Below are 13,426 nucleotides of genomic sequence, written 5' to 3'. Positions count from 1 at the left end.
ATTATTGAGTTAGCATATTATTAAACTCCTAGCGTGAGTTAACCTACCATAGAGAGCTTTGGGACTCGACTTTAGAAATATCTACTAAAGCGCTCCATGTGGTGAATTAGTGTCAGAAATTAAAATCATAAATTCATTGACGGAAATGAATGATATATTACTTGTAATAGTTTTTTGTTATATACTGGTCTCTTATTAGATATATTCCTGGATGCATGACAGAGCAAGTGATTTAGCTGCGCAAAAGACTTGATAGGAATCCAATTTCAGACAAAGATAGTTCAATGTATGAGTGAAACTTTAATATATGAGGTTAGCCGATGGAATTAGGAGGGTGGGGTTCGATTGCTTGGGGTTGGAGAATTGAAAAGTGAAATGCAACTGAACTGAAAGGAATGGGCAGACCCTCTTGCTCCTGATTTTGTTGGCTTAATTGATGTAATGCGTCATCACCCGTGAAGGGAAAAGAATGATTTCGATTCAGTATACATATTTTTCCAGTATTGAATCCTTAGTAGGTAAGAGAAGTAAGTAGACCCAACTGTTCTGTTGTTATATCTTCGTAAGTCCTTATCCTTTCTCCTTGGGAGGATATTTTATGAGTTACGGGAGACAAAGTGAAAGAAAAAGCCCAACGACAGGGAATGTGGATGAATTCAGTTGCCTCCTTAACACCTGCTTTGGACGCAGTGTGTTTGTTCCCTAAACGACATTGATAAAAATAACTTTAGAAGAGAAAGCATTGTGCTGGTCACTATTTTATTTTTTTACTATTTATTTACTGGCGATACCTTGCCTTATAAAAGTATGAGATTTATGATATCGAAAGAATGGAGAATCTTTAAGGACATGCTCTTGCTCATTTGATTGTATTAGCAAAAGTTCTTTCAATATTGTCAGTTTTGTATTGTAACCTAGCTTCGCATTTATTCGGGTGTCACTTTAATCTCGTGAAAGTTTGAGTATTCCTGTGACTCGAGCATGTAATATATTTATTAATAGTATAATGATGATAGTCATACTATCAATATTAGTATTTTTTTTATTGGTGTTGATAATTTTACTACTCTAGTCTTCAAGAATAATTGTTAAAAATGAGCGATTTGTGTTTATATATACAGTATATATGTATATATATATATGTATATATAGATATACATATATATATATAATATATATATATATATATATATATATATATATATATATATATATATATATATATATATATGTGTGTGTGTGTGTGTATAGAATGCCTATGGAAGCCAGTCATATGAAGGGATTCTTGGGCCAACTGCATTATGAGAATGAAGTGTGGATTACGAGTGTGATTGAATGCAAAAGAAGGGGGATTGGGCGAAGCCGTTCATGTGAATTATTTGGATATATATGTGGAGTGTGTAAGATTAAAAGGGCGAGAAACTGGGAAATGCAAAGAAAGGGTTAGGAGGTTGGCTTAGGTATTAGGATGATGCAGTCCTCTGCGGTGATTTGAAAGGACAGTAATTTTTTTTTAATTATATCCAGGAAGTGAGAGGGCGTGCAAGGTAGAGGTGCATAGCCGGCGCCTTGTGTTAGGAGGTTTTACATGTTGGTGAGCCTTCTGTGTAGGGTACATCGAGGAGCTAATGTTGTCGAAGTATATATGACCGATATTTCATCTTGCATTAGTTGAAGGATGAATATGTCAGTGACTTCTGCCTGGGCTTTTCTTGGGAGCCACCCTAAGTAGTGGAAACAGCGAAAGATATTTTATATATATATATATATATATATATATATATATATATATATATATATATATATATTATAAAACCACTGGTCACTTTTTACCAGGTACGCCAATAAGGTAAATCGGACGTTTGCATTAAACCCGCATAAGAAGTAAATCGGACGTTTGCAGCAGGATGTAAACCCGCATCCTGAGTATCAGAACGAGGTCACGTTACCCACCTGACCCGTTTTGATTCTCCGGATCCAAAAACTGTGAAGAAATCGAGAAGTTAAGAGGGCATTGTAGTTACTACCGATATATATATATATATATATATATATATATATATATATATATATATATATATATATATATGTGTGTGTGTGTGTGTGTGTGTGTGTGTGTGTTCGCGCGCGCGTGTGGCATAAGCTGACTTATCACTATTTTATGGTGACAATGGCTTATTTTCTTTGCCTATTCTAGGCACTGAGGCTGAAAAGCGAACGCAAGTTAAAGCAAATTTCATGAGATCAAGTTTTGTATTTCTGAGATAGTTGCGTGTACAGGATAACACAGTAGGTCTCTTGCTATTGAATTATAAAGCTGTATAATTTGATTGAGTGGAATTGGGAAGATTTTATTCTAGGCAATAACAGAGAAGAGCAAAATCCGTCGAAAAATTGTATTTCTTGAGGGCTTCAAACCTTGATCTGGTGGTTGTGGTGGTGGCGGTACTTAACGAAATATTACGCGCATTGTCCGCAGACTGTTCCCGCGAGTCCTTATCGTTTACAATGAATCCTATTCGCATAAATTCCAGATGAATCTTAAAAGTTGATTTAGTTCTTTTTTATGTAGCCTGTACGCTTTATAACTTCTTCCTTTGGAAATTATGTGCTTAATAATTTTTTTTTAATTGGAAAAGTTAATTAAAAACAGTGGGATGTTAAATGAAAGTTGTCCAGTATTTTCTTTTTTATGAAAAAAAAAAAAAAAAATCTTGCAAATGACTAAATTTGGACGATTTCCTGTTTTGACAAGGAGTCCTTACATCTGTCAAGATGTCTAAAGAGGGGTGAATGGCACCATTATAGTGGTCCTCATGCAGGTTCCTAGCAACACAGAGTGGGCCACGGAAGCCCCCTACAGTAGGGCAGTTGGCCACCCTCCACCGGAGATGACACCGCCTGTGAATGTGTATTTCGGAGGTGTCAGCTAAGCTCCTGTCGTTTTAGGTAAAGCCGGCGAGTTGTGTGTTTGTATGTAATTTAGCTCGTGAAATGGAGGGTTGTAAGGCTGATTTTTGCACGTGGTGGGGGAATGTATCAAGCGAGTGCGAGTGTACTACGTACGACTATCGCCACTGGGTCAGCCACCCTTCATAGAGATTTTAAAGTCAAGCTAGTATAGTCTCACTTTCTCTCTCGCTTATATGTGCTACGGAAGTTTGGCTGCATTCGAACCGGTTTTTTAAATCGCTCGAAGGTTCCCGTGAAATATTCGAATGTCGGGGATTAAGAGAGACCTCTCCTGTTTATTTTCTGTCCCGTCATGAGACAATTCGATCCCTTGTGATCGATGAATACTTTTGAAAACGTACAATATCGGGGAACATATTATCTAAGCGTGAGTGCACCAGTCTGACAGATAAAACTGGTGATGTTAGGGGCGGTCTCCAGATGGCAGCACCAGTGTGGACTCTGTCTTATTGATTGTGCGGCTTGTGAACGTACTTCTTCTTTAATCAATACAGGCCTTTTTCTTACCCTCTGTACATCTTGGTTTGTTAACTCATACCGCTCTAGCTGGAATAGTTTCCGCCTCCCCGCTGGAGGAGATCAATGTCAGAAGATAACAATCGTGTAAGGTCCCATTTTCGCGCTCCAGCAGCCATGGCGCGAAAACGGGAATTTTGCTGACGTCACATCCGTGGGTTTCTCAGACGTGATGGCGTTGAGGGGATCGGCTCTCTCGTCAGTCGTCAGTGTAATGTAGACCAGCGTGACGGACACACGGTGTGCTGTTTCACCGACTGTCGTACTGGTCCTTGTGTCCGAAGCGGTTGTTGTGTTTGTGGTTGCTGAGGAAGGCAGTGTGAGTGAGACCAAACGAGAGAGTAGAGCAAGCTGGATATAGTTTTTAGTTCCAAACAACATGGAGGAGTTTGTTAGTGTTACTACGACACGAGAAGAAGAGCTTAGGATGATGCCGTCTCAGATCTAGGCAGTGCCAACTCGTCTTCTTCAAGGGGAATAATATGTCTCTACTCAGTGTTACAGGTAAGCAGCCCTCGTCATTAGGTCAATGCCGGGGAGGTCGGTTCGTAGCCCTCAGGACCAGGTCAAGTGGGGAAATGGTCGTTGTGGTCCCGGGGGTCCCTTGAATTGTGCTCTGCCGTGTTGAATTTCGATTTCAGAAGTCGTATCTCCCTCCTCTCTCTCTTATACAGTGCTCCCCTTCCTATCTTGACTACTTTCTTTTTCTCTATTTTTTTCTTTTATTTTCTTGATTTACAAGCAGCGAAAGCTAAATTCCATTCCAGCTAGAAAACAACCCTAAAATCAGCGTTTTACCGTTTCCTTCCAGCTATTCTCAAAACATTGGGGTGCTCGTGTATGTAGTGTCAATTGATCGAAGTGTAAAACGACCGAAACTTGTATTATTTATTTGGTTTCCGTCTCCATTGTTGAGAGTGAGGTCGGCGGTCTTCGCTTGCCAGGGTTCTTCTACGTCAACTGTATGGGATTTCGAGGATTTCTGGCGATTAAGTGTCAGTCCCTTACCCTCTCCCCCTCCCTCCTTCCCTCCCCTACCCCGTATCCCTCTCCTCCCGTTCACCCCCACTCATGGAAAAATCCGGCTCAGTTCGTTTAATGCTCGTTGATAAAACATTTGTGCATGGCACCTCGCGCTAAATATTCTTGCTTGCTTTACCTCTTGGGACAAAAGTGTTCTCGCAACCGAGTCGTCCAAAAACTGATGCTTCTTGCCGAGGAAGCCCTAGAAAAGATGGGGGTTGTTGCTGTTTTGGATTAATATTCAAGGTTATATTTATAAACGGCTTTTGAAAGTGAGGATGTGGGACTGTAGTCACAAGTGGGAATTTGGTGTGGCATTATGGCTAATTTTGATCATATGAACAGGAGGCCATGTGCTCTTTCTAGAATTAGGCAGATTATCTAATCAAGGTCAGGAACTCGGACTAAAACATTTGGAAGCGAAGCTACTCTACCGTGATACTCAGAGCTGCTGCAATGCTTTCATGGATAAGAGCAATTAAAAATAAAATTATATGTATAGTTATTCTCTCATGTTTGTTTTTATGACTTAAGGAAATACTACGTTTAAAACTAATTCACAGTTCTCGGAACTTCATGCTTCCAAGAAGGTAATTTTCATTTTTTTCCCTTTATTTTTATATGTATAGGCCTACTTTTTAGTTTATTAAACCATCTATCCATTTGTACATGAAGTTCATCCAAGTTCAAAGATGGCTTCCAGTCACTCGATGACCTTTAAATGGGTTGTTTTTATAGGTGTTCTGGGTCTGTAGAATCATTAATTACAGTTGCGCCGTATTGGGTTGCTTAGCAATCTCGAAGAGATAAAACTTCGCAAGTTCTCGGTGTATCCCTTTGCGATGAGCCTTTGCATTTTGTATGGTTGCTATTGTGCTCATGTATATGCATATGCACTTAGATGCACACATTTACATATACGTACAGTGAACGTAAATGTTTTCGTGTATAAGCAAACATGCCCACAAAGGCATGTCCTGAAATATGAAACGTTTGTACGTATAAGTATATATATATATATATATATATGTGTATATGTATACATATATTGTGTGAGTGTGTAAATTTATATATATTTGTATATAATGTGTGTGTTTCATTTGTGCATGCTGTATAATGGAAACTCGACTTAATGGTATTTAGGTTGGTTCAGTAAGAATGTGTACATATGTATTTAATGATTGGGTGAGTGTGCTATCTAGGTCATATGCTTCCATTCTTACATATTGACGTGAACTGTACTTATGCATGCATTTTCCCATGAATGCACACAGAGCATGTCTCTATGTTTAAGATTGAAGTCCTCGAACTTGAGTCGATAACAAGAGTAATAGTTATTTGTACCCATAACCGTTGATACTACGATTTCAGATAGCTGGAAGTCAGTCAGGCATCTATAATCCCTCATACGACCACGTCTCAGATTACGAGAGAGAGAGAGAGAGAGAGATAATATTGGTATAGTTTACATCTAAGAGTGTTTGACACAAAGCCGATTATTTTGATGTGGGGAGAATACACATTTAAAGAGGTCGGTTGACGCTGTGTCATGGTGGGATAAAACGGGAACTAACTGAGAGATTGACGGGGATAGGAAGCGAGAAGTATTTTATTTTTCTCAACACCCAATGATATTGCACTTGTTATCATTCACGCTTATTGTTTTTGTGTTTTGTGCATCATCAAATGTCTGTCTGTTGTTGTAGCACGTCTAGCCTTTCTTTTTCGTAGCTTAAATAAAGTAGAACCCTTGGCATAGTTTAAACCAACTCTTGTATCTGATACCAAATAAGCAAGAAATAAATAACGTGCTTGAAAAGCGAAGATTGCCAAGCTAATGAGATCATTGCTTTATGCATAAGTAGAAGAAACCTTTGGGTAAAATTGAGTAATTATGGACCTGGAATAATATGACGATTTGCTGTGATAATTACTCTCTCTCTCTCTCTCTCTCTCTCTCTCTCTCTCTCTCTCTCTCTCTCTCTCTCTCTCTCTCTCTCTCTCTCAGGTCTGTATAAAGGCGATGTGATACTGTAATCATGCTGGTGATCTATGATGCTTTGGATTTGGGCCAGTCACATTCTTTGCAGTATTAAGAGGGCTGAGCGCCATATGAAAACGTTCATGAGAGAGAGAGAGGATATATATAAATCAACCATGGATAAAGTATTTTCATAAATGTACAGACCATTTATGATGGAGAGTAGGGACGAGGTTGGATAATTATCCCGCTATGGCTTAAAGTAAATTGTTCGTATTTCTCCGACTTCTTGTGGATGCATTTGTGTATACATGATGTTTTATATACTGTCTCATAGAATTGGCTTGAGAATTATAAGTCTACAGTATATTACTCTGAGACATGAATGTTTGTGATGTATATTTACATTAGGTGTATAATTGCGTTGTAAATGCATCAAGGAGTATACACTTTATACATACATCCATACATATATAATATATATATATATATATATATATATATATATATATATATATATATATATATATATATATATTATGTCTTTTTATACAAACTAGCCTTAGTGATAGTTTTTTAATATAAGAATGTTTATACATTAGGCGTGTAATTGCTTTGTAAATGCATCAAAGAACATATACTTCTTGTTATGTATGTATATGAGCAATATATATATATATATATATATATATATATATATATTATATATTATATATATATATATATATATATATATATATATATATATATATATATATATATATATATATATGTGTGTGTATGTGTATATATATACACATACATATATACACACTCAAACTAACCGCAGTGATAGTTTTTAGTGTAAGAATGATCTATTCTGGTGAACATTAGACCCATTGTTTGAACTTTAAACTCTTGTGAAAACTCGATTTTCCTCATAAGAAGGTGGGTGAATGTCGCTCGAACTTTGTAAGTTATATTAGTTTTTTTTTTTTTTTTTTCAACATTCTGTTTCTTGCGTCTGATTTAGATGTTGTGATATGTTTGAAATATTCAGGTTTATTAGTGTCACTTATATGTAATAAGTGATTTTTTATGAAGCTGGTTAAAATTAATGGCAGATTATTTTTCATCAATAAATGGATAAATGCTGTGTTTATATACTTATTTTTACATTTTCGACCGAAGGATTTTATTTTCACACTTTTGCCTAATGATATTTACTATGCGTTTGTATTTCATTATGGCTCCCTATTCTATCATGTTCATAGACTTGATAATAATAATAATAATAATAATAATTTATTATTATTAGTATCATATGATAGAATAATTGTGTGAAAAATACAGATGAGTTAAACAAATATAGAGTACTAGTCAGAGATCTTAAGATAAGAGTTCACAAGTGTCTGAGTAGCAGTGCGTCCTCCCTTCAACTTGTAAGATAGGCATCATTAATACTGTCTGTAAGGTCATTTTGAGTTTTACATTGTGAGAGATGAAAGAAACCAATAAGTTGTGTTTTAGCACTCAAAATCGAGTAGATTGCCTTAGTTCTTTGGCTAGGGTGTTAAAAACACTCATGGAAGTAGAACCCCCTGTAGGATTCCTTACGAACGATTCCCAATTATCTGGAATAATTAGGTGGTATATTCTAAGTACCGTGAAGAGGAAAACATGAGGGCGATGGTATTGTACACTGTTCAAAATCAGTAGGTCCTGTATAGTGCTGAAGTGGGAGCTTGGTACAAGATCGGCTGATCATTAAAGCATATTTTGGCAGGAGTTCATCATCATTAGTCACTGTGATTATACAATTTACTGTTCCGTTCTACATCCTTAATAAGACCAGCAGTAATTCCGTTTCGTACTCTGTTGGATGTTAATAACTGCAGTGAGAGTTGCATCGTCTGCATACTCAAAATAATTCCAGAACTTGACCTTACGGAGGTGTAGGGAAGTTAGGTCAAAACGTGCCCTCGGCTAACTGTAAAAAGAAAATTATTTCTTTCATATATATCCAAACATAAATATACATGTATAAGCACTTGCATATACGTATGTGTGCATGCATATATATATATATATATATATATATATATATATATATATATATATATCATACATACATATATATATTGCGTGTTAGTGTATGTATATATATTCATATAAACAAAACTCTATGGCGAAAGCTCTTGCCTCCTTTATATCTATTTCCTCTCGGCTATATGCTCTATATTTTATATCAAGTTGTTATTCCCATGACAGCATTATATATATATATATATATATATATATATATATATATATATATATATATATATATATATATATATATATATATATATATATATACTGGTGTTTCAAAATTAGAGCCCCCCCTCCACAGAACAAATGGAAAGTTATGAAGTTTTCTGCTATAGCCTATCTCCAAGTTCAATATTTTAATTTTCTATTAAGGTATTTTTCATTTTACATTTCTTGTATTTTCAGACTGAGTGACGGAGTTAGATACAGCCATGGCTAACGACTCAGAGGAAACCAGATGGATTGACCGAATCCGAGGCTATAACCTTCAGAGAGGCCAGGGATGCTGGCGCATCCTTCATTTCACGTTCCTGGATAGCTAAATACATTAAAAGAGACGAATCCTTTGTTAAAAGAAACTGGAACAAAAACCCATATGACTGTCATCGCGAAAAGAGTGAGAATCTTGGAAGGCCTGAAGTCCTTTCTCAGGATTCAAAAGACATCATAGCTGAGGCAGTGGGTAGATCAAGAAAGTCTTTACGCAAATTAGCACTTGAACTAGAAACAAAAAGGGGAAAGAAGAGAAGTTGAAGAAATCTGGTATCAAGCCATTTCATGTTATCAGCAAGCCCAACATCACTCAGCAACAGAGAGAAGACCGTGCATGGTTTCGTGGTTCATTTCTTAAAGATTGAGATGAAGCTGACGTTCTCCATGTTGCCGCATCAGATGAATTCTTAATTTACACAGTCAGGAAGTCAAATCATAAAAATGACATCATTTGGGCTGCAAAGTTGGATGATATCAGCGATGACGTGCGCTATCGCCAAGTTGTGAAATTTCCTGAATGTTTGGGAATTTTTCTGTTTCACAGCCAAACGGTTAATGTGGATCATCAAAGAAAAAGGACAGTCATGGAATGGCGAATACTTAAGAGAAACTGTGCTTACTGGTGGAGTATTTCCTTTCCTCAAAGATCCTGAAAATGTGTTATCTGTTGAAGAAATCACATTTTTGCATGATAAGGCACCATGTTTCAAGGCTCTTCAGACACAGGAGCTGCTTCGAAACAGTGGTATAGATTTCTTCTCGTCAAGTGAATTTCCAGGTAGCTCCCCTGACTTAATGTGTCTGAAAACATTGGCAGTATCTTAAAGGATCGTGTTGAAGCGCGCACAATGAACTAAGATGGTGTACCAAGCCTCGACGACCTGCGAAGAGAGGTGACTGAAGTGCTCGGGAAATGGAGTTTGAGTCTCAGCTTTTTTGCGATATGCTGAAATCATGCCCCTCAAGAATGCAGGCTGTGGCACAGACAGGTGGAGGCCACACAAAAATATTAAATACTCAGAGAGAAACTTAAATAAATACCTGTTTTGAATTACTTTTGTTTTTGTCCATTTCAGTTTTAGTTTATGCTGTAGAGGGGGGGTGGGTGGCTCTAATTTCGAAACACCCTGTATATGTGTATATGTATATTTATACATATTTATAATGAATCAAAATTCATATAATATTGATTCGAGAAGTTAAGAGGGCATTGTGGCTATTACAATTACATACACACATATAAATATATGTGTGTGTGTATTATATATAGTGTGTATGTATGTATGTGTGTGTATTATTTAAAATGAATCTGAACTTTGAAACTGTGAATTAAGACAATACGCTGTCGAATTACAAAGCAAGCTCCACGGAATTGAATGACGACGCGAGAAAGGTAGAGAAAAAAAAAATAATAGATATAAGGAAGCCGTCAAACGAATAAATATTTACAAACAAACTCAAAAGCGTTATCAAAAACGGAGGCTGTGTTTCATGGCGTCCCTCATTTCTTTCAGATCTTAACTTGGTGAAAAAACTGATGGCTCGTCCGATGTATAAGATAATTATCTACTCCCGTATCTCCCTCTTAAATGAATGACTGCTAGCGAGGTCCGGTTTCATTATCTGAATTGATTTTCGATTTTATCTATATTTGCATTTTTTGCATGTATTTATATAAGGTGGTTAATTGCAAAGCGAACGTGACTTGCGCATAACATGTTTCATTCCTGGTGGGACTTTTTTTAAAATAGGTGTGTGGTAATAGAGGCTTTTTACTGTGGGTTCCATCGCTGTTTCGTCGTACGGGGATTGGATGTGACTGTTGCTTCTGTCCTTAAGTATGGCTTCTTGGTTAAGATAATGATTGCGTTTTGAGCCACGTACTCTACTCTTTTAGGGTAAATTAAATTACATTTCTATGTACAATAGACCACTGACATTATTAAATTTGCCTCCGTTATATAGGTAAACTGGGCCAATCGATTTAGTTGGATATTAAGGCGTTATCTTCCTTTACGGAACATTATTTTCGAAAGATTTTGTATTTGTTGGGTCAAGGGATTTTTAAAGTCAGGACTAATACGAATGGATTATAAAAAAATGGAAAATTAGAATGACATTAAGTCGTACTAGTGACATGTTGCGTTCAGGGATCTCAGACTTAAAATCTTGTATGTCGTTTCGAGATGCAGAACCTCTGGAACGGGGTTACCTTCCTATTTTGTTTTTAGTGTCTGGTTATTCATTTAATAAATGCAGCAGTTTCCCTATCAGGGATCCTCATTTTTCCGTTAGTTTCTCTCAAGATGAAGCCGTTTACGTTCTACTATTTTTTTTTACTTATATTGAGAATTTAGCGTATGGAGGGCAGGGTTTTATTTTTTTATTTTCATCAGTGTCAGATTGAAGTGTCGTTTGATTAGTTGTGATTTACCTTGGGGACTTGAATTACAAATATAAAAGGCTATGGTAATGAAATTCACGTGTGTGCTTTACATAGCTTTATATTAACGTAGATTCGTCCTCTGCAAACATGAGCTAATTTTGTCATAGAAGTTCAAGCGAAGATGCAATGCATTACTACCTTTATATAATTCTTTTATTTTAATAATCTACTTACAGTTTTACCCCTTTATTTTTTTATTTAACTATTCTTTTAATAAGTGATCTCTCTGTATTTCCCCTTATTTTCTGTTACTTGTTTCTAATGAACACCATATTCTTTGGAAGCTTGAATTTCAAGTCAGTGGCCCTTGTAGGTTCATCTTCTAAATAATAATGATTATACATTTCACCGAGAGTCCAGATATCTGGCATTTCCTGCCATATACTGACTTAGGTCAGTGTGCCGCGATCACGTTTTCTGTTATCATTTAGCATCTCGTCAAACTTTCCAATTACTGGACTGTATTGGAAGCAAAAATTACCGTTCGTGCTTGGATGGCATCACTTTATCGAGCAAGTGTGACTTCAGTTTTTGCATAAACATGAAAGAAAACAAAATGGCAGCTTGGTGCTGACAGCTAATGGTAAACTTATCGTCGTTTCAGGTGAGTTTTTGTTTAGCAAATAATGGTACTCGGGCTAATTTCTCTTCACAAATACTAGTGTATGTAATATCAAGTTGAAACCCTACGTAGGTAGGTACCGTTTCGAAGTTCTGATGAAGTACCATAGACTATCTTTGTTACAAATAAAAAAAAATACGTGGCTACGCATTTGGTTTATGTTTATGAATCATACATGTTAAAATTGTTGCACTGTTTTGTTTCCAAATCAGAATGTTTTTACCTGTATAAGAATTTCTCTTTTAATATAGAATCTGGTAGGTAATGGGTGAACGAAATTTTGCTCTTAATTTCATCAAGCATAGCTGAAATATTTGCTTTGATTTCAATTTTAATTAGGTTTAGCTAACGTGGAAAGTATCATGCTGTTGTGGAGGGTTTGCTTTGCTTGACAGTCGTCGTGGTATTGTGAGTGGTGAAATCGACCTGTCTGTGTTCTACGTCGTTAGTCATGCAGGGGTCATGTTTAGTGCTTCTTGATACAAGGCAGGAAATTCTCTGTTGTATTGAATGTGCGTTTTTGCTCCGATTACTTTTGGATCTCTGTGGAATAATATCTACATCTGCTTCAATGCTAAGGTTATCCTTCAGAGAAGTTCTAAATTCATTATTATCGCGCCCGTATTTTTACCTTTTAAAAGTTTAGGCTCTCTCTCTCTCTCTCTCTCTCTCTCTCTCTCTCTCTCTCTCTCTCTCTCTCTCTCTCTCTCTCTCTCTCTCTCTCACACACATACATACACGCAAATAGTGAATCGAATTTCATGCTAGAATTCGTGTTTGATCATTTTTTTACCTTTTTCTTAGTCAAGAAGTATCACGAAACTCGTGCAAGCTAAGGGAACTGAACTCATTTGGTTGTTTAAACGCATTTCTGCTATATCTGCTTCTTATATTACCAGTACAATCACTGCCTTTAAATATATTTCACTTTATTTCGCGAGATAATCATTAAATTGTTCTCTTTTACATAACGATAGTTTTTGCACCTCCAGATTGCCATGATAATCTGACTTTGCTCCTGTGAATGGTATACCATACCTGTCATCATCGCCATTGTCCCCAGTGTCATTACCATGATTTTAAAATTATATTTATGGTGGCGATTCTTTGTTCTTTACATCACATACGAGAGAGAGAGAGAGAGAGAGGGAGGGAGAGAATCTGAAAGGGGACTTTGCTAGAAAAATCTTTGCCACCTTTACTTCATGGTAAGTTATCCTTAATCTTAATTCTTCGATCATTCTCGGTGTAACTGTTGGGCACAGGATGTTCATTTTTCGCTATAAGAGTAGAGATTACAAGT

The 13,426-nt window shown here is 36.5% G+C and overlaps 1 protein-coding gene across 10 annotated transcripts in view; it reads left to right on the top strand.

Annotated features, from left to right (window-relative positions):
* Positions 1 to 3,834: 3,834 nt before the first annotated feature.
* unc-13 overlaps positions 3,835 to 13,426 on the top strand; it is a 1,228,603-nt gene continuing 1,219,011 nt past the window's right edge. For all 10 annotated transcript variants that reach the window (XM_067091750.1, XM_067091731.1, XM_067091742.1 and 7 more), the window contains exon 1: positions 3,835 to 3,993. In XM_067091750.1, the coding sequence (XP_066947851.1) occupies positions 3,972 to 3,993 (22 nt within the window). In that variant the 5' untranslated portion in view covers positions 3,835 to 3,971. The remainder of the gene's footprint in view (positions 3,994 to 13,426) is intronic.

The sequence above is a fragment of the Macrobrachium rosenbergii genome, chromosome 4 (genome assembly GCF_040412425.1).
Source record: "Macrobrachium rosenbergii isolate ZJJX-2024 chromosome 4, ASM4041242v1, whole genome shotgun sequence".
NCBI classification, from domain to species: domain Eukaryota; kingdom Metazoa; phylum Arthropoda; class Malacostraca; order Decapoda; family Palaemonidae; genus Macrobrachium; species Macrobrachium rosenbergii.
The sequence above is the reverse complement of the archived record's forward strand: the minus strand, read 5'-3'. Positions and strand labels throughout refer to the sequence as shown.